We start from the raw sequence: 21650 nt of genomic DNA on the forward strand, positions 1-21650 counted from the left end.
TTAATGCAAAAAGCCGTTTTGAAAAATCACTGTCAGTTCTTGAGAAATAAATTTTTGAAATGATCGACAATTTTTTCGAATTTTGCAATTTTCGCCGATTAAGTTTTAAAAGTTCGTATAAAATCCAGTTCTTGGAATATGAGTATGAAAATTTCCCAAAGTGTTAATAAAAGTGCCCTCTTTCCAATGAACCAACCCGTTTTGAAAAATAACTTTTAGTTTTTGAGAAAACAATATTTGAAGTTTTGATAAAATATTCGAATCAGCATCAAAAAAGTTAATTTAGTATCTTGGATCCAAATAAGTTGACATATCTTATCAGCTTTCTTATTAATTTCATTTTTATTCTAATATAGCAATAATGTGACAATGATGTAGGGATATTGGCTATATTCCAGACATTTGGCACATCCTGTATATGTATACAAATAATAAATTCGAAATCGAACAAATGTTTTCATTCTCTCAGAGGTAAATTACAGTTACTGGTTACTAATATATTTTGCTAACACCGCTACTAGAAAGTTTTGAATACAATCGATCTACGAAACTTCGCGATGTGGTTGCATGACATATGACTGAACTCGAAGTTGTGCCGTTAATAAACAACTTCGTTATCAATAGATTACAAGTGGTTATGGTAGACGGCAGGGTATCTACTACGAATGGCATTCTAATATCTTGCCACTAACTTTTTATCTTTATGATTTTAAGAACTGTTAGCCTCTGCGGGGCGTACTATATCGACAATACTAATATCCTCATTAATTTCAATAAATCGTCACCTGAGAGTTATTTGGAACCAAGTTCCTTATGTTTACATCGCAGTAATTCTAGAGGCTATGTCTAATTCATGTTAAGATATTATTAAAGGTAAAAATAACGGTATTAAAAGTTTATTATAAATAAACTGCATTTTGATGTTTATAGAACGGACATGGTTCAATGTCTGTTATCAAAAATTTTCAAAACACATTAATTGCAAAAATTTGAGAAAAATTAATGGAAATGATGCTGATTTTATACAAAGTGTTTTTATTGTTACTACTTATTACATTGTAAATGAACAATAATAGGTATTATTACATGTATGTACTCAATTTAATAAAATTTTTAGTCAATTTGTGGCATCATGTATTTGAGTATTGATTTAATATGTGCCTTTTTCTTACATCCATCAAAGTAATTTTTTTTTGGAATGCATTTTACATTATTAATAAAGTAGTCTATATTACTATTTAATATATATTTAATGGTATATTTAATGGTTGTGAAAATACCATTGAAGGAAATTTTATTAAAGTTGTTGAACAACTTATGATACTTGAATAAAGGACTTTATTGAAAGCAAATTTTATTGTTAAACAATAACCTTTTTTGTATCCATGTCCTATGCCATAGGATTTAAAACAGTTGAGTACAACAAAAAAATATTTATATGAAAATAAGTGTTTTTATTAGAAATAAACAGCAAAAATGTACACAATTCATTCATTTTAAAAAGATATCAAAAATTGTATAAATAAGACACAAATTTAAAACTTGACAAAACTGAATTTTACAAAAATGAAAAAAGAATAGAAAAATTGATTATATCCCTATCTTTAAACTCAATCACCTATTTTTTTTTTTTTAATCTTCATTTCAATTAGTTCACCATCCGAAAACATATTCCATTGCTTTACCAACCAAACCAGTTGATTTTTGAGGAACATTTTGAGGTACAACAGGACTACTTGGTTGTGGTGTTATATAACTTTGTCGTAACGACCGCGCTCTAACCGGAGTAGAAACATCATTCTCCATATTTTCTTTATTCTCACTTTTATTTTTATTAACGAAAGGCACCACCCCTATCATTATACTATTAGAGATTAATTTTCCATGTAAAGCCAACGCTTTATTCGCTTCTAATGGTGAACTATATTTCAAATGAATCCAATTTCCTTGTGTTGGAAATTTCTTGTCAACTATCGAGCCATAATTTGCTAATTGGGCTAAAACCAAACTTGTAGCGCTTGGTGGGAACCCAAAAACAGTCACCCACATTCCTTCATGCTGTTGTTTATGTTGAATGGAGGTGTAATTAAATTTATTCATTGAATCATGCCCTGGAGAAATAATATTATAATTTATTGATTCATTTCCTATAATGGAAAAGCTTTCAGTGGGAAACGATCCTTGACCGGGAGTAAATTGCACAGTACTACTTAAAACTGGAGGGGTTGATTTATCAATCGTATCAAAAAGACCTTGTTTTGGTGGTCCCGTCCGTTCCGGTTGAACATTATTATACGGTGGCGATTGGAAATTGCCTTGATTCATGTTATTTTGATATGATTCGTTTAAGGATTGATTAAAGAGTTTTTGGCGGAGATTTCTTGAATCCGGTGTTGAGGTATATTTGACATTGGGGGTTCGACTTGCACCAGGCGTTGGTATATTTGATGAGTTTAAGGTTTGGGTCTCACCCATTAAAAATGAAGGCAAAAAATTGGGGTTTATCCCTGGCGTTGTTGGACTACTGGGACTTCCTAATGCCATTGGTTCCATCTAAAACAACTAATTTTTAATTTAAATAGAATTAAAATCGGTTTTTACATTACCCTTGTTTTCTAGGATTGATACTGATGACAGTTATACATGTGATTTTAAATGTTTAAGATGAAGTTTGATACATAATAATTTTGAATTGATTTATTAATTATTTTTATCCCAAATTAATTATTTCGTTTTATTTAATATAATTAATAAGGAATTTATGATAATTATTAATTAATTTGTTTTTTTGGTTCGTAGCTAACTTCGTGTGAGTGGTTTTATTTTGAACGTGAAATGTCAAAAACGTCAGATGTAAATTTTAATTAATCGTAATCGCGTAAAGTTCGTTAACTCTAAGATAAGTAAACGTTTAATCGGTTTTATAATAGAAAATGGGTTATCTCGGGATGTTTTGGAGATTTGATCTGTCCGACTTAATTTCGCTCGGTTTGGGACATGCGCGGCCGCTATATGTTACATTTTAGTTGTTAGTCGGTCTCAAAAAATGGCGGTAGCCGGTCTGTTCCGTTGTCGCGTTTTGTGTGCTATCGAAATATTTAAAGGAATGCGCTACACGACTTTTATAGGTAGTACCCAATTAAATAAAGTAAGTATTATCGTTATGTAACATAATTTTCAACAATCACTTCCAGTTTCATTCATCATCTTAACCTATATGGTAACCTCCTGCAAAGAACACTTTTTTTGTATTTAAACATAAATCATTTATCACAATCTCAAAAATATGTGATAATACTTTATTTTTGTGTTATATACGATTTAAATCGTTGCTTTTATTTGTAATTAAATTGTTACTGTTGATTTCTTTTGAGGATACAGATTTGGGACTGGGCCAAGTTGTATTCGTCATAGCTCATCTTACAAAATAGTTGTTCTTTTTTTATGTGGCCAAGTTTGAAAAGTTTATTTTTACAATTATATGGGACATACGGGTAACATATGCTATTATGATTATTGTTAGAAATATCATTTACCCATCTATTTATAAACGATGAATGAATAACGAATTTAAAAATCTGAGAATTTTTTGCTTACTCAACATAATCTAAGTTCACTTATTTCTCATTAATTATTAATTATTTAATTCTTATCTAAGTATTACGTTTTTTACTATATTACTATATTATTTTTTTAGGAACAATATGTAATTAAATAAACCTTATCAAAAGTGAAAGAAAAATAAAATACATACTTGAAATTCCAGTTTTTATAGAACATACTTGAAAATATAACAATCACCACTTACTAACTTTGATATAAACATGAACTACTGCGTAAGTTCGTCCCCTTTTGAAAATGCAATTAGTTTAATTTGTTTACCAGACGTCATATTTACACATTTATTCCCGCTTATGGAATAGTTTAACACTGTTTGAGCCTGCTGTAGTTCTACAGAATGCGTTAACACACCTCGAAACACGTGATATTGATCCAATTCTACGGGCAGAATGCGGTATCTAATGAATTATCATTGGATTATTCCTTTGATGATTTAAACTTATTACTTAAGCACTTTTTTGTTTAATTTCAAAATATTTATTATTAAGTCTTTTGAGTTTCATACTTACAATTAGAACTTTTTCCTCGTATAAGTCGACCTAATAATAACTTTAAATTCTTAATATTTACTTAAACCCTTAAGGACCAGGCCCGAAATATCTCGGGACATATTTATTTGCATGTACCGGGTCTATCACGACGACTTTGAGTCTATACATATATGGCAAACTACTAGCACTATTAAACTAAAACTAGAACTAATACTAGACCTAGAACTAGACCAACTATAGCAGTGGTGTCCAGTAATTTTTGACAAAGATCGACTTTTTACATAAATTCACCATCCTTTTTTGCCTACTGGCTCATCCTGTCATATTTACCTATCTGCTTATAATAATATCACATTTTTTCAATGAAGAACATATGAAATAAAAAATCATTTCATTTAACTCATTTATTAATATTTTAAGTTTTAATACAGATATTAAATTGAGCTTCCAGGTGAATATTTGACTTATTCGACACAGCTGTGAGCCTACAATCTTTTTAAAGTTGGAAATGTAATAACTTAGGGCATTTCTCAAACAAGATTCTAAATTGAGATCTGTCAATGCCGTTCGATATTTAGATTTTATTATTTTCATTTGTGAAAATGCAGTTTCACATAAATGTGTTGAATCATAACCTGAGTACAAATTCTCAACACATTTTCGAAAATTTGTATACTTGTCTTTCAATTTTCTTCAGATACCCTTGCTTTAACATAGATATCGTTTTGCAGTGTTATGATTTCTGATTCTAACTTATGTACATCCATTTCGAACAAGTCAAACAGTTTCTCTAGAACTTTTTCTATATTTATATTTTTATTAAACGGAAAAGTGATAAAAAGTACCACATCATCAATTTTTTTTAAATCTTGAAAACGATTGTCAAAATCTGCAATTAGGTTTTTAATTTCATCTTTATACCTATTTAAATCGATATCGGTAGCAGCAATATTTTTTAATAGAGACGTCATATTGGGAAAAGAAGTGAAATTATTATCATTCGTTCTAGATAACATTATGTTTAGTTTTTGTTTAAAGGCATTTACAGAACTCATCATGTCAAAAATTATTTTATTCGGTCCTTGAAGTTGTAAATTCAAATCATTCAGCTTGTAATATCTGTCAGAAAAGACAAATCTAAAAGCCAAACGTCATCTTCCAACATCCTGTAATAGTCGCCTCTTGTAATAAGAAATTGTTTAATTTTGTCAATTAAATCGCGAAAACGCTGTAAGAACTTGCTTCTACTTAACCACCTGATGTCAGTATGCATCACAAGTTCAGAACATTCTTCATGACCGCTTTCTTCTAAGTATACTTTAAAAAGCCTTCTTTGTAAACTTTTTGCCCGGATAGAATTTCTGATTTTAAAAACTATGGTCATGATTTCTTGCATATTGAGAATTTTAGAGCATAGCATAAATATCTATATTATAGATATTTCAGATTCATGATTTTGTTGGCGATCGACTCAAAATGGCTTCGCGATCGACTTTATGGACACCACTGAACTATAGGGTTAAGCGGGATGATTGTGACACGTTTTAGCAAAGTTTATATTTCGGTGCTAGTAACATCCGGATTTTTCAATATTTTCAATTCGAATTTTTACCACATATACTTCATACATTATATTACTAAATAGCATGAGCATCTTTATTATTTTCTGATTATGTCAATTTATTTTATGTTGTACTAAACTAAATGTAAAGTGTCACATTTCCCCCATACGTGGGGTGAATATGACATCATTCCTGGGTGATTGTGACATTAACTAAAAAGTCTACCTGTGTGAAGTATTTTATTATTCAGAGTGTTTGTAACAATTTTGTACATAAAAGAACAATTTTTTCATTAGTAGGCACTTTATTCATAGAACAATAGAAAAATAAAAACTTTAAAAATAAAATATTGTATCTCTAATTTGTCTATCAGAAATCTATTTTTCAAAAATGTTTACGGGTTTAGAAAATTGAAGTCGCAACCATCCAGTATTTGGTCTAACGTTATATATGAAACGTCCTTTTCATTGACAATGAAATTACGTTTACTTGAATCAGTACTTTGCAACCCCATTATTTTTAGTTCCTCATCGGTATCTATTCCAAATTGCACGCAACAAACATATCTATAATTTATTGACTTTCTTTTGCCACCTTTCAATTTTACAAGCAAATATGTCCCTGTTTGGAAGCTTTCATCATTCGGTTTCTCCATTTCAATAAAGTATTCCTTACCCTACCATTATTTCGTTTTCTTCTAATTCTATATCACTTTCATCATCTTGGTAATTTTCTATTATTTTCTTAGCCTTAGATTTCTTATTTTCCAATTTTTTTTTTGTTTCTCAAGTATAGCAAGTGCACCAAAATTTTTTTTATTTGTTGAGGAATTTGCTAAACTCGGGGATGTGAAAGTTTCTATGGGTGCTTTATGGTTTTATTCATTTAGAGAGGATTCCAAGTATTTTTTGTACCATTCCAATTTTTCGGGATGATAGGTTGATTCATCAATAGCTTGGCTATTAACTCCAGGGATTACAGGATCGTAAATTTCACATTTTTTGAAACCCTTCACAATTGTATCCCTTTTAATTAGGCTTTCCCTATATCGTATTCAATAAAAAACCGATTAAATATTGTCTGGTGGACGTTTAATAAAATTAATCAAAATAGATTAAATATACGGAAATCATTGATGTAAAATTAAATTTTTAATTAAATTAATTAATTTTAAATTTTCGAACCCATATTACTCCAACAAAGAATGTAAGTTCAGGTTAAACTTTTTGGGGAATATGTGGCTACCTAAATGTATTATTATACATTTAAAAAAAATCTGCACTTTATTTTCTCTATAAAATAGAATTTGCCAAAACCATGAAATTTAATTAGAAATCAAAATTGCATCTTTTATGTTGGAACGACGTTTAAAAGTCTGAAATTCTTACAGTTAAACCCCCTACTCTGCATCATATTGCTTTAGAAATTTCATGTTTCAGATTAATCTACAATTCTAGTAAGAAGACTTCCAAAATCTCGCAATAAAGATGCATTTTCGATAAAGTGTTTTATGAAATGACGCAACCCCAGCCGCTCGTCAAACACATTACTGTTTAATTTCATTAATGTGATACTTTTCGAGATTTTGCTAAAACTTTAACATGTCGCTTGCCTCCGTTTACAACACAAAATGTTTCTTCATTGTTCTCAGAAGAAGATAGGGAAGAACTCGAGTTAGTCACTTCGGAAATAGAGTCGAAGTCGAATTTTAATCAAGATTGGCAAGTTATTTTGTAGCGGGTGGTGACTTGGAATTTTCCGATTCGGCTTTGAGAGATCTTATGATTCTTATCAGTCGGCTTGGTGGTTTCATCGTAAAGGCCATTAAGAAAAAAGGGCAATATCTATCTTCGCGGTTCCTTTTGGGCTTTCTGTCACACGACTACTCAGCTTTAGGACGCTTTCGTGTATTTTCATAAATATTGCCCGTTTGCTCTGGTTACACTTGAAGTGTGTCATTGCCTTCTAGATTGATATAAAATTCTTCCGGGTCTTACAGATAATTGGCACTAAATAAATGACAGTTTCTTCATTCAGATGAAGGTGTTTTTTTTAAAGATGACCCACAATTCTAGATCTCGTCATTAAGCGTCCTTTTTGAAGAAATCTAGTATCTGGATATGAAAATAAAGAGAAACTAGCTTGAAATATCTTGTGCTTTGAGAACCAGAGCACAAAATTAATTTAAAATATTATTTATTTCTGCTTCATAATTATTCAAAGTTTTATTTTTCATTGGAGTACTTCGTACGCTTATGGTGTCCCAACAGCGAAATTGTTTTTACGTATAATTGAAATAATCAAATTAAATTTTTTTTTGTATAGCGTAATGAAACCAACATCCATTTACTTAACGAACCCTACAACTCTTCCCGATTTCGTAGCTGTGAAGGAATGTTTTCTCTGAGGGGCAAAACCTAATAAAATGTTTTCACAAAAATTACTGCAAGTTCATTCAGAACACTCGAGTGCTTTTAGCAAAAAATACTGATCGATGATCTGTCATCTAAAAATCCAAACATTCATAGACCAAAGTCTTTGCTGATTTCGCCGACATACAATATAAGGATTCTCATAGAGCCACAAATGATGCTTGTAGTGATTGCAAACTCTTTGTAGTTTAAAATGCGCTTCATCGGTAAACTTTCCGATAAAACTTTTCCTTAACCTCAAAAACTTGGTGAATTTCGTGTAATAGTCATGTTACCATCTAAGTTTTCGAAGCCGACCATCGTACAAGGCACGTTTTGGAACATTTTCACAGCGTGTATTTCTACATTTTAAGTTGATTTTAGATTAGGCTGACGGCGGTTCGGAAATTGTTAAGGACTTGAAAAAATAATATTCTTACTCCATTAAAGTTTCAATTTTCCAAAATCAATAGCTCACACTTGCAATTAGTGAAACAATCCGTTAAAACAGTGACATGGGCTAATGTTTTCCATGCCATTCGAGGGCATAAAATTTTAAATTCCTTTAAATTCTAATAAACCAGGAAACGGTCACCTTTCCTGGTTTATTAGAATTTAAAGGAATTTACAGTGCTTTATGTAATTTTTTAATTTTATTAAGGATTTCGCCCTTTTGATACAGAACAAAGTTGTACTATTAAAATGAGATATTAATAACATAAAGTTATTCCACATGTTCAATACCATACAGCACCATGGGATTAGAAAGAAGAAGAAATGAAGAGTAAATTAATACGTACTTTTTAGTTAGGATACCTTTTCGCTTAATTTAGACAATCGATAGTATAAATTGGAGTTATCACGATTCTTGATATTTTAAAAACGAAATCAATGAATCACGTGCTCTGATATAGGGTACTTAAATCATTTGAGGAAATAAATTAAACAATTAGTTATTATTAAACAGCTACCATCATTCTAAACATTTAAACAAATTAAAATGTACCTGAAGATATATTTGAATAGTTGACAGTTAATAAAGAATGTTGTCTGAAATGTGCAATATCGGTACTCGCGAAAATCTGCCGTGTAAGCTAGAAATGAATAATTATCCGAATTTTCCGATTACTCAGGTATAATTTTTTTTCTTAGAGAAATAAAATTTTTAAATAAATCAACTTTTTTACGAATTTGAATTAAAACAAATCATTAATATTTTTATTCTAGTATTCATGTATTTATAAATAGCTTTAGTTCTGTTTATTATATTGAAAAAGGAAAAAAGATATGATAAGAGGTTCAGTAAGATTACATTAATGATTTGAAATATTTGTTTAGGTTTATCTTAGAGAAATAAAATTTTTAAATAAATCAACTTTTTTACGAATTTAAATTAAAACAAATCAATATTATTTTTATTCTAGTATTCATGTATTTATAAATAGCTTTAGTTCTGTTTGTTATATTGAAAAAGGAAAAAAGATATGATAAGAGGTTCAGTAAGATTATATTAATGATTTGAAATATTTGTTTAGGTTTATCTTGTGTAGAAAATTATTTTATGAATTGTGCGTCATCACTATGAGGCATTGTTATCACAATTGCAATGTATGTAGTAATGATACACTTTTATATTGAATTTTATTGACTGGTTATTAACAAGAAAAATAATAATTTACCTTTTCGGTTTGTTTTTGTAATAAATTTTATGCTTTTATTATTTAATTTCTAACTACGTTTAACAACTATGTTTTGAGCAATTTTATTGCGTTTTTATCTATTTGATGCGTTGTTTTAATCTCAAACAAATTTCATTGAAAGACATTTAATGACGCTAAAACGATTTATGAGAGGTATTGTTTACGATATTTAAATACATAGATAAATGCTTACCTATATTTTCATAAGATTAAACATTTCGGTGTGTCATTGTGCAAATAAACGAAAAAATGCTTTGATTTATAATACGTGACGATATAAACTATATACAGTATGTCCTTAAAATGGGGCGATAAAATCATTATAAATAGTTTATGGAAAAATCCCTGAAACGGATCTAAACATTACTCTTCACCTTGTTGAACGACTGCGTTCTTCTGTCAAAATTATCTTCATTGAGCTTTTGAATGAGGTTTATTTATAGAGATGACATTTTGTAATTTTTAATATTTTGTGAACAATTGATTACTAAATGGCCAAATTTAATCCAATATCCTTTACAGTAACATGAGGGTTTTTCGCACAGCCAAAATCACGTTTTGTTGAACCTCTCTTGAAACATTTTCTTGGCCAAACTTCAAGAGATCTTCTACATGCTCATAGTTTTTAAATTTAGTGACAACTCGGATTACCACACTTTGGCTAATGGGTTGGCAAAAAGGATATGTCGCATTAGAGAGGTCAACTACTCATAATCAGACACAGAATTTCTATTCTTTCCCAAGAAGATTTACTAAATCACGTTTTTACACTTAGGAAATTGTTTAAAACAATTGATTACCATAGTTATTCATTGCTACTTGCTATTTTTATTACTTCTAACAAATTTGAAGTAATTAAACTTTAAAGTATTGCTATTGACTATTAAAGTCGGTAATATAAAAACAACATCAAAATTGAGACTTTTTCAGAGTCAAATTTTATTAATATTGAAGGAAAAAATAATACAAAAATTTTTGTTTACGTTGTTTATTTCTATTTGTTTTGTTGCAGAGTGTGCATTTTAGAAAAATGAGACATTGTAGGACTTTCACATCAACTTTACCAATCAACGACACAAATAAACCCAAATTAGAAGGAAAATCATCGAGTAGTTCCACTAGTAGTAGTGATAGCGATTCGGAAGATGAAGGTAAGTTTAAAAGTGTTAAAAAAATCAATTTATTATAACCAAATTAAAATAAATCTAACGATTTAGCAGAAAATTTTAATTTAAACAAACATAATTTTACTAATCGTTTATTTATCATTTGTGGTATAAACACCACAAAGCGATAAGCTTTACATTTTAATCGGAATTTGATAATTTACGAGAACACACCATCCGCTACACCACCACCAGCAATATCCGAATTTCTCGTTAGCACAGCATCATTGTGTACTGATCGAGTTTATGGGCGTTATAAATTAGATAGAGAGGTGCCCCATTTGTGCTCAATATCGAAAGATCGCCAAGTTTAGTGTGCTTTGTTTTTTTTTTGGCGAGGTTAATTTGCATTTAAACCTAGGCCAAAATATGGGCCCAATTTGCAGTTACGACGATACTTTTATCATCCTGAAACGAGTTTTATTATGAAAACAATATATTTATTTTTTTAAATTAGTGTGAACATGGGAAGAGTACTTAAATGAAAATGTGTTATGGTTTAAAATGGAATGACGTAACTGCTTTTTATTTTTATTCTACCATAAAATAAATGACGTGAATGTTTGGAGTTAAAAAAATCTGTGTGCTTAAAAATGTGTCGTATTTTTTTGCTTTTTTATCGTTTTATTTAGCTTGGGTTTATCGGAATTTCAAACGGATATTAATATGACTAAAAATACTAACAGGAATGGTTTATGCTATGTTTATTTTTCTATATTTGGGTTATCTTTATTGATAATTTTGAATGATTAATCTAGTTTTCGTATATAATCCAGGTTTGTATTAATTTTAAGTATGTTTTTTAAGGTGAGAAATTTTCCTGAAATCTTTATTTTTTAAAAGATTAATTTGATTAACAATAAGATTAAAACAAAAGTATTGAATATCATAATCATATAACGCACTAAAACCAGGAGCTTCTTGTTATTCTCCATCTTCATCTTCATTACAGTGTGTACAATTAACATTTACTATTTTTGTACTATGGTATCACACTTTATAGAATGACTTAAGTCACTTCTTCGACATTGATGATATTGTCCCTACTTTTGGATTGCTGGCGGTTCGGGCCACCAATATCTTATCTTTCTTACTTTACTTCCAATTGCAATTTTTACGCTATTTGGTATTCCTTTTCCATCTATTTCAATATTTGATGCTCTTCGATTTATATCCGGTTGGATAAGTGACATGTATAGTTCCTGTAAGAACATTTTCCTTCTCTTTTGGCAGAAACATTTTCAGCCTAATCAATACTTTTTTATTCCAAATAAAAGCATTGTATGCCGTAATGTCCAAATAACTCATAAACAATGTAAATTTGTTTAGTAAATTAGTTCTGCAGCAACTATATTCTCGAATGAATTTGTCCAAGAGGTTAACTCGACCTATTTGATGCTCTTCGATTTATATCTGGTTGTATAATATTGGTGATTCTTGCAATGTTCAAATAACTCATAAACAATGTAAATGGCCATCTTCTAGTCGTTCTGTGGCAACTATATTCTCAAATGAGTTTGTCCAAAAGGTCAAAGTTATATCCTTTGTAAATAAGGAACGTGATGAACAAAGAGGTCGATTGTTTATTTCAAGTAACATTTTTGACAAACCCTTTTTATATTTACGAACAGTCCCAAGGAATGTTAAATTTTTTGCGAGAAGTACAATTGTGTCATTTATGATCCAATATATAAAAGTAAAAACTAATTGCATATCACATGAGAATAATAATACTAGAGAATATATGAAAAGACAACAGCATCAAATTTGATTTCGTATGCTATGTAAAAAATTATTGTTTTCTGGTCATTATTGACCCAGTCTTGGTCGTACAAGGGTTAAATATACTAATTTATTTAATAGATAATATTAATAGTAGGCTTAAAAATATTTTGTCCGTTATATCCAAAGTCCGTTTACTCTATTATATTAATGTTTTCTGTATCTTTCTATACAAACATAAAATCCCTTTTTATTCAATATTTTTGTTCGACCCTATCCAGAAAAGCAACTCGCAATAAAATCTCCACTACATATTTTATGGTCCATTCACTTTTTATTATTTTTTATTGAAGACTACTGTATGCATAACAAAAAGGGAAAATAAATAAAAACTCTTGTTGTTTTAATAATAACATTTAATAACTTTCTCTTCTATTTATTTAGTTAGATAACAATGCAGTAAGTTATTTTCATAACTAAATACACATTGCGTGATAAAATAGGGGAAGATAATAACATTAATAAAAATTATGTACACTAAAAATAATAATAAAAATAATAATCGTTGTTAATTTATCGTTATTAATTATCGGCTATTTCATATGGTTCGAATTCCATGTCATTTTTTGGTGGTTTTCTCACTCCTTCTAAGTTATAATCAAATTGTAATTTGCTGTTGTTATTGTTTTTAATTTTATTTCCCGTTTTACTTTCGTTTTCTTTTATTTTTATATTTTCGTTTATATTATTTTTTTCTGTTAATGATAAATTGGAATTATTTTTTAAAGTAATGGTTGAATTCTCAATAAAATTTTCTTCCTTATTCAAACAATCTTGATTTAAATCTTGATTCACATCTTCATTTACATTTTGATTTCCATCTTGTTTTCCATTATGATTTACATCTTTTTTCACATCTTGATTAACATCTTGAGTTAAATTTTGATTATAACTTAAATTATGATTTAAATCTTGATTAAGATTCTGATTCAAATCTTGATTATGATTATTTTTTGTTCCAACCAATTCAAGTCTACTGCTGCAACTATTTGATTTTAGCAATCGAAATTTTATTCCTTTATAAGAATCTTTTTTTTCGTTTTCAATAAACGTAACGGTTTTAATCTTTTTGCAATTACAATCTTCCATGGTTTGATTTTTACGAATTTCATCCATAATGGCTTTAGTTAAACTGTCAGATTTTCCATTATATTTATTTAAAATTCTTCCACCATAATAAGTAATTGATGTACCTTGATCGCGAATTTTTTCTAAAATATCTTCGCTTACATATTGAGTGTCGTAATACATATCTTCAATTGATTCAAATAAATTCTCGTTGCTTCCGTAATCGGATAAAACGGAAGTTGAAGAATTAGTTTCGGTCGTTGAACATCTGTCTTTATCGGGATCGGTTTTGTAGGAATGAACTTCATCCGCCAGTTCTTTCGTACTTTGCGATCTGATTAAACCGGCTTCGAATAATTCCCTAACTTGCTTAACCGTATCAGGATTTGGAAGTTCGTTGTCGTTAACCTCTCTGTTAACCCGAATCGGGTGATAAAAAAATCGCCGCTTTAGCGACGAACTTTTCTCGTTTTCTTCATCTTTTTTATTATGTATTAAAGGTGTTACATTTCTCGTCGTTTTTGGTTTCTTCGGTTCAAATTTGACATTGGTCCGAATCGGTTCGATAATAACAATGTTGTTGTCGATGAGCAGCTCGTGGAAACTGAAATCTTGAAGGTACTGCATCAATCCTTCGAATTGCGACTCCTTTTCACAGTTTGCGTAAATCTTTTTCTGGAAAACATCGGATTTCAATACTCTGTATCTTACGTGGTCAAATTCCGGCTCTTCGATAACACTTTTAGATTTAAAAACGGGTTTATGATTACCTGAATTGGGAGCTTGTTGTTTTTCTTCGTCGTTTTTCTCTTCACGCTTCTTATCCACGATTTCAACGATGTTGGGGTTTAAGCTTTCGTATTGATGATCTCGTTCAAAGTAAGGATTTTCAAAGATATCTCTACATTCTTTGATGTAGGTTGAGTATTTCTCGTTTCTATCGTTTTTTGATGATTTTTCGAAAATTTTCTTTGCTAATTGAACTTTGCTTGGGATTTCGTTTAAATCTTCTTGCTCGAATTTTTTTTTAACCTCATCTATTTTCGTTTTTACTTCGACGATTTTGCACGATTTGTTTTCATTGCTTTTTTCTGGATCGTTTCCTGATAAGATTTTGTCCCAATAATTTCTTATTGTCCCTACTTTTTCTTGGTATTCCTCTTCCACGCTGGTTTTAGGTTTTTCTGGCACTTTCTCCATGATTTTATTGTTTTCTTGTTGTTTAGTCGATTTTAATTGAAATCCGTTTCTTCGTTTCGATAAGTTTGTTATTTCTTGGTTAATACCGTGTTTAGTTTTAACAGCTACTATTTCGGGTTTTGTAAGGTTTTGGTTTTCATCGGAATTGTTACCTAAAGTTTGTTTCAGCGTTCTGACTGCTTCTAAAAAGTTTTTTTCGCGATCGTCTAGAAGTGGCTTTTTTTTCTCTTTTTGTTTTGATTTCGAAATTTTTGAAATTTTGACTTCAAAGTCGACTGGAACGTTACTTTGAGCTGTCACGTCGAAATGTCTTCCTATGTTAACGATAAATCGATTCGTGGTTTCTTGGGGGACTTTAGGTTCCAACTTTCTTAATTTGCGATCAATTTTCTCACTTTTTCGCAAGTTCTTACTAATTGAAATGTCAGGTAAGGAATGGTATTGATTTTCAGATAAATTTGGTTTGCTTGAGAAAGCCCTTGAAATTCGCTTGGATAAAAAGTTTTGTAACGGTTTTCTTGACCCCCTTTGCGATTCCAAAAACTCTTTGAGATAGTTATGACTGTGTTTTTTCGATTCGTGGATGGAATTGGTCGAGCTAAAACAACTGCTGAGTTTATCGTCTGTCTCGATACTTACGATGGTCTTGTATTCTTCCGAACTGGTGGTAGATTCTTTATCTTCAGGTGGTGGGACTTTAACAAAAGTTCTTAAAATGGGCGATTCTTTGAATTTTTTCTTCGTCCAGGTAAGATCTTTTCTAGTAACGTCCGGTGCAGAATATGATTTATCTTTTTCTTTTACGTGAGTTGTTTTTGTAATTTCGTCGTAAATCGGGTTATTTTCGATGTTTGAACATTCAGAGTCGTATATAACGTTATCCGTTACTTTGTCTTCATGGACAAGTTTTATATTTTCGTTGCTCAATTTTATCTCATCGAAATTCGTATCGGATTCGACGTACTCCGAATGGCGATCTTGATTTATACACTCGGATAGCGTTGAATCCGAATCGTAGGTTGACTGGACGCTTCTTGTATTAACTTCTGAAGGGGGGTTATACACAAGAGGGTTACCTCGAATCGTTTTTGGCTTGAATGGTTTGGCGTAGTAATCTCCAATCGAGTCGTACAACGGCGTGTTTTTACTCAAAACGATGTTTTCATCGTAAGGGATGCTATCTAAGTTATTATTTTGGATGAGTTCGTCTCGTTTAAAATCGATTATCTCTTTGGTTTTATCTTCGGAGGTTGCTAGTGAAGAGATGTCGGTTTCACAATTTGTGTCAGAATTAAAATTATTTGGTAACGGTGGTCGATAATAACTTGGGAGGCTTAATCCGATTTCAGAATACGAAAAGTTCTTTTCAGTTCCGTGACACAAACTTGAGCTGTCGATACTTTTTGGACCAAAACTATCGATTTCCCCGTAGATATCACCCTCGCTGGCTGTCTCTTTACTTTCAGATTTTGTTGATTTTCGTTTCTTTGGAATATTTAGGTCGCTGTATATAGATTCTTGGCTTTTACCTTTTGTTAAGAACCTGAAAATCGAGAGAAAAGGATGACTTCAAATAAAGCTACTGTATAAGAACTTCATTTACAATTTAAATTGGAGGTGCAAAACCCAATTTAACATGTAAATGAGTTCCTTTAAATTGGTTTCAACTTACTTATTATCCTTCAAATTTCTATCTATGAGTTTAGCTCTAGGGATAAGTTGCGACCTCCTTTGTTGTCCGACGGCCGCCGGAATTTCTAAACTGTTAAAAGTATCTTCCCTAATAAGTGCAAGGCTCCTACTTCTTCTTAAACTTAATTCCTCCTGATCGTCGATAACGTCATACACGAAGTCCCCCACTAAAGGTTTACTGGAGACATTTTCCAAACTACCTCTAGGTGGTTTTCTTCCACGTTGAACAAGCTGTTGCTGGGGGCGGCTCCTTCGCCCCTCGACTCGGTATGTGGCACCCCCGTCTTTTTGTACTGCCGACGGTGGTTGCGGCGGTGGAGAGCTCAACTTTAAGTTGTTTAAACAGGCCTCTCTTTCCACCCTGTGACAAAAAGAACGTGCAAGTTAAAGTGGGATTCTCAAGATTCTTTAAAAAAGGGCTTTTCAAACTGATGGGACGTTTAACTTGCGCTATGGAGACATAAAAGGGTTGAGTAAATTGCTCTCTAAGAAAGTCAATATTTTATTGAGATAATGGAAATTGGTATTATTAGGATGAAAATCATTGGAAGTGGCTGATTTATTTTTGTACATGTTATTTTTAAAGGGATTGTTTCAATTTTATCGTGTTAAATAATCATATTTAATCGGATTCGCACAAAATTTATCAAAATCGACTCTATGAAATGCGAATTTAAAGTGCACTCGTTCAACTACACTTTAAAAACTGAAGGGTAAATCAATATTGCGATTTATGGGAGGATTGAAAGCGGTTTTCAAGTAGAACGTAAAAATGTCAATGTTAAATAATTTACATAAAACAATTCGGCGCTGTTTAAACAAAAACCTGATAATAATTCAACCCTGAACCACATTTTTTCAATGATCACTTAATTTTAATAATTAACGAGCGCATTTCGTGGATGAATAAATCGAAATGATTTTTTTGTTTTTATCCTATTTTATTATAATGGAATTAAATCGTTGAATGTAGGTCGTTTAGATGAATGGAAAGTTATTAGTCAGCGTTTTATTTTCTAGCTACTCAAATAGTTCCAAAGAAAACCCATAAAACACTGCTCTTTCAGAACACAACGAATTCAGAAACACGATTCGTATAAAAACTAAATGTTGCTGACCTCCCCATGCTTTTGTAATATGGTATATAAAAGGTTAAAGAGTTTCGCGTGAGCAAACCTTGGAACACATTATAAAAATCATGTACATTTTCTTTTTTTTTTTTCATTTTTTTATTATTTATTTTCCTTATACAGTAAAATCTCGATATACTTAGTGGACTTCGGATATAACTTACAAAATAGTTTTAAGTTATACTAAAATAAGTGCCAAAAAAATTGCAACACCTTGAAACAGTTGAGTCACAAAGCTGAAATTTTTACAAGTAATTTGTATTTAATCAATTGAAAAACAAAAAAAAATCAATTTATATCAATAAAATGTTACATCTGCAGGATTGTTTATGCACTGTCTAACTCTGCGATACATGCTCCGAATGAGATGATCAATGGTGTCTTGTAGAATCTCATCCTAGACTTGCGAGGTCAGGAGAGAATTTCTACTCCTTCTTCGTGTAGGAAGTTCTGACAGATGTGGGCGATATGAAGTCTGGTGCTAATCTGCTAGAACATGATGTCAGGGCGTTCGTTTAGCCTGGATATTACAACGGACTGTAAAACCTTGTGGATGTATCGGTATGCAATTAAACTGCCAGGGATGACAACTAGAGGTGACTTATACCCCAACAATATGGCACCCTATACCATACCATACCAGGTGTTTGGACGCCGTGACCTCAAATGGCAAAATCTAAACTGCGTCGCTCGCCACGTCGAATCTTCTTACCATTCTTTTCAACTTCCAAGAGGGAACCAAAACGCAAACCTTAAATTTTTCCTTTAGACGTCTAGAGACTTGCACGACGCCTGTTAAATATCTGGGAATCTACATTGACTGGGGTCTTACATGGGAATCACATCTTTCAGATTTAATAAAAAAACTGAATACCGCTATTTTTGCAATTCGCAGACTGCGTGGCTTAGTTCCTTTCGATGTACTGATGGGCACAGATTATGGTTATCTCTTTAGTCATACCACCTACGCCATATTAGCTTGGGGTCATTCTGCCCATACTGATGGAGTTTTTGGAGCCCAGAGAAGATGCGTGAGAATGATGGCAAACTTGGGATTCCAGGATTGCTGTAGAGCTAAATTTATTAAATTTCGAATGTTAAGAAGTAAAGTCTGAAGACGCACATCTAAATCTGAAACTTTCTAGGTCTACTGTTACTTCTAGTTTTATTTGTTATTCAGCGCTAGATTGTTGTATTTTTTTATTGAACCACAAGTGGAATTAACACTATACCTACAATAAGAAACATTTGGGATTAGGTGGGTTCTAGTTTTAATTGTTATTCAGCACTGACGTAGCAGTCCTCTTAACTGACTGAACGTGGATTACTGTCCGAATTTGTGTGCATTAAATTATATCGAGGTTTTACTGTATTAATTAATAATCATTACTCTTACTTTCTGGTTTTAAGTAAAAATCAACACCCCAAAAAAGAAATCACCACCAAACAAACAACTTTAATGCTTTCACGCACTAAATCTCCCGAATAATTTATGTGTTAACTCCCTAATACATCACGCCAGTAAATAATTTCCAATCGATTTTTTTTTCGTGTTGGGGAAAATTGTCAAATAACCCTTTCGGTGTTAAATTAACCCATAAACAATGATTAAATGTACTGCTAGAGATAATTTGTAGTTTGGCATCACTGGTTTTGGCATCATTGACAGCTCGATTTATGTCAACGATTACCGTACAATTAACTTGACCGCACCGGATGTGGTTGATGAACGACGCTGTTTTGTTAATAACTATCCAATAATAATTACGGGTGTCCTCAAAGTGATGAAAATTAGACTTTACATTGAAAATTAATCCCCGTTGAGAGTATTAACTATCAATTCGATTTTGCGTGCTAGCCGAAAGTTTCCTCTTTCCCCATTTAAACTTGAAACCGATGGTCTGCTGTAATAATGTATCGTGAGAGAGTCGAAATCCAATTAAAAGTTTGAGGTGGTGTGATGGTCTCAGGGGATGTTGGATTAATTGAAAAGTACTCAACAAGCAAACCGATTTATATGTTATAAATAAAATTTCAAAGAAATATTTAATTAATTCCAATGAAAATGTTGTAATATATAATTTATTTCGGTTGATTTTAAACGTGGAGAAAATAAACATTCTTTCCGCGACATTTTGCGCAATTAATTGTCGTAAATAGATAATAAAATTCGTGTCGCAACTCATCTGTCGGTTACGACACTAATCGTTGTCAAGAACGAAAATTTAAATACATCTTAACGACATTAAAAATTACGTAAAATTTTTTTAAACTTAGTTATAACATTTAAATTATTGCATTAATTTGAGTCGTTTAAACGGAATCGTTTTCATCTTCTTAATTACGGCATCTTCGCTAATATATTTAATTGATGATCAATGGGGTACAGTTGCACGCTTTCTTCACTTTTCTAATAGGTCGGTGGTAATTAGGAAATTAGTGTGCTGTCTGGTTTAAGTTTTAATTGGATAATTTATTTTCTAGGAATTGAAAAAGTAGGAACCAATTTAGGTTACGTAAAAATTAGGATTTAAAAGTTACAACTAAAAAATTTATTTATTTATAGGAGTGTGAAATTTTCTAAAAATCTCGAATTTAGGTTATTTTTTAAACAAATATTAACATAACTTTGTTTCTGACTAAACAAAGTTTTGAACTCAAATTTGTTGTAAAATTTAATCAAACTTAACCCATTCGTTGCAAATTTGTTTTTATAACAGGTCATAGAACTGTGGCATACTCAGCTAATGGATTAAAGAAACCAAAAGATACTTTTTTGAAATTGTTAATATGGGGAGAATCGTTGCTATGGTAACTATGAAGATGTTGATCAAAAATAGAAAGAAGCATCATTAGATACGTTATTGTCTTTGCATGAAAAGCCTCATTTGTCTACACAAACTTTTAAACGGCAATTTAGAGAGGCGTGTTAAATTTTGTTATGGGCAAACTTCAGCAGTTACAATTTTTTCTCATATGAAGCGGCTTTTAAACTGTATGGATGTATGAATAAATAAAACTATCGTAACTATTCCGAACAAAATTCACGTTGCATCTTGGGGACTAAAACTTTATTATTTCTTTTTTCCAAATATGCTTCGTGTTAAACATAAGCTAATATTTCAAAGTTACCATTAAGGCCGAAATGGTAAGAATTTTTCAGCATCATCCGAAAATATTCCATGGCTTTCGGTCATCATCATCAGTCTGCAGACAATTTAGAAACGTGACCACGAGTTGTGGCCTCAATGTTCAGCGGTGTAGAGCGAAGCAATTCTTATATGTCGTACAACGAGATTTTTATATCTCTTTTGGGCGAAAATAAGTAATATGTCCTGGTTCATGAGGCAACACTACACCACATTCGCACCAGTTGCTTTTTTAGTTGTCTATGATAAATTTATTCAAGAAATTTGAGATTTTTATTGATTTCATTCAGGATGTTGAAGATGGTTAAATGAACTGTACATGAATAAAATGAACCCTTGTAATACAACACCTTTTTGTGAGAAATGAACTTACATCATAATTGGGGTTTCCAGTGAATTCATGATATTAAAAGATAAATTTGTCAACAAACAGAACTGTTACTTTATGAGATTCAAAATTAATGAATTATCCATCAACAACTCATACATGCACATAGATTGACTGTGAGGTTTGGATATTGGCAGTCATTAACTTGTATTTCTTAAACAACAAAAGCTGCAAGTAAAGCGAGTAATGGTCTTTGTTATTGCAACATGATAACCAATTTTTTTTTGGTCAAACTCATCTAATGCAGAGCTTTTGCTGTTGGTTACATTTGGTTTCTACAAGATGGTACA

At 31.2% G+C, this 21650-nt stretch overlaps 3 protein-coding genes across 7 annotated transcripts in view; 1 reads left to right on the plus strand and 2 right to left on the minus strand.

Annotated features, from left to right (window-relative positions):
* Positions 1 to 1433: 1433 nt before the first annotated feature.
* On the minus strand, positions 1434 to 3918 carry LOC111417478 (Nucleoporin 35kDa). Of its 4 annotated transcripts, none has more exons than XM_071196421.1 (2): positions 3755 to 3918; positions 1434 to 2553 (listed from the first exon to the last, which is right to left on the minus strand). In XM_071196421.1, the coding sequence occupies exon 2, from the start codon at positions 2551 to 2553 to the stop codon at positions 1654 to 1656; it is 900 nt and encodes a 299-aa protein (XP_071052522.1). In that variant the 5' UTR covers positions 3755 to 3918; the 3' UTR covers positions 1434 to 1653. The 4 variants fall into 4 exon arrangements, with proteins under 4 accessions (XP_071052522.1, XP_022905537.1, XP_022905535.1 ...); XM_023049769.2 differs by having other exon boundaries at positions 1434 to 2562; positions 3755 to 3891; XM_023049767.2 differs by lacking the exon at positions 3755 to 3918 and adding an exon at positions 2607 to 2698.
* LOC111417477 (mitochondrial calcium uniporter) overlaps positions 2827 to 21650 on the plus strand; it is a 101956-nt gene continuing 83132 nt past the window's right edge. For both annotated transcript variants that reach the window (XM_023049765.2, XM_071196420.1), the window contains exons 1-2: positions 2827 to 3148; positions 10798 to 10936. In XM_023049765.2, the coding sequence (XP_022905533.1) occupies positions 3047 to 3148; positions 10798 to 10936 (241 nt within the window). In that variant the 5' untranslated portion in view covers positions 2827 to 3046. The remainder of the gene's footprint in view (positions 3149 to 10797; positions 10937 to 21650) is intronic.
* Positions 13064 to 21650, minus strand: part of LOC111417480 (javelin) — a gene marked incomplete at its 5' end in the record, with an annotated part of 52514 nt that continues 43927 nt past the window's right edge. Inside the window, 2 exons of the mRNA XM_071196432.1 lie at positions 13064 to 16544; positions 16674 to 17054. Of these exons, the coding sequence (XP_071052533.1) occupies positions 13256 to 16544; positions 16674 to 17054 (3670 nt within the window). The remainder of the gene's footprint in view (positions 16545 to 16673; positions 17055 to 21650) is intronic.

The sequence above is a fragment of the Onthophagus taurus genome, chromosome 6, assembly GCF_036711975.1.
Source record: "Onthophagus taurus isolate NC chromosome 6, IU_Otau_3.0, whole genome shotgun sequence".
Lineage (NCBI taxonomy): Eukaryota > Metazoa > Arthropoda > Insecta > Coleoptera > Scarabaeidae > Onthophagus > Onthophagus taurus.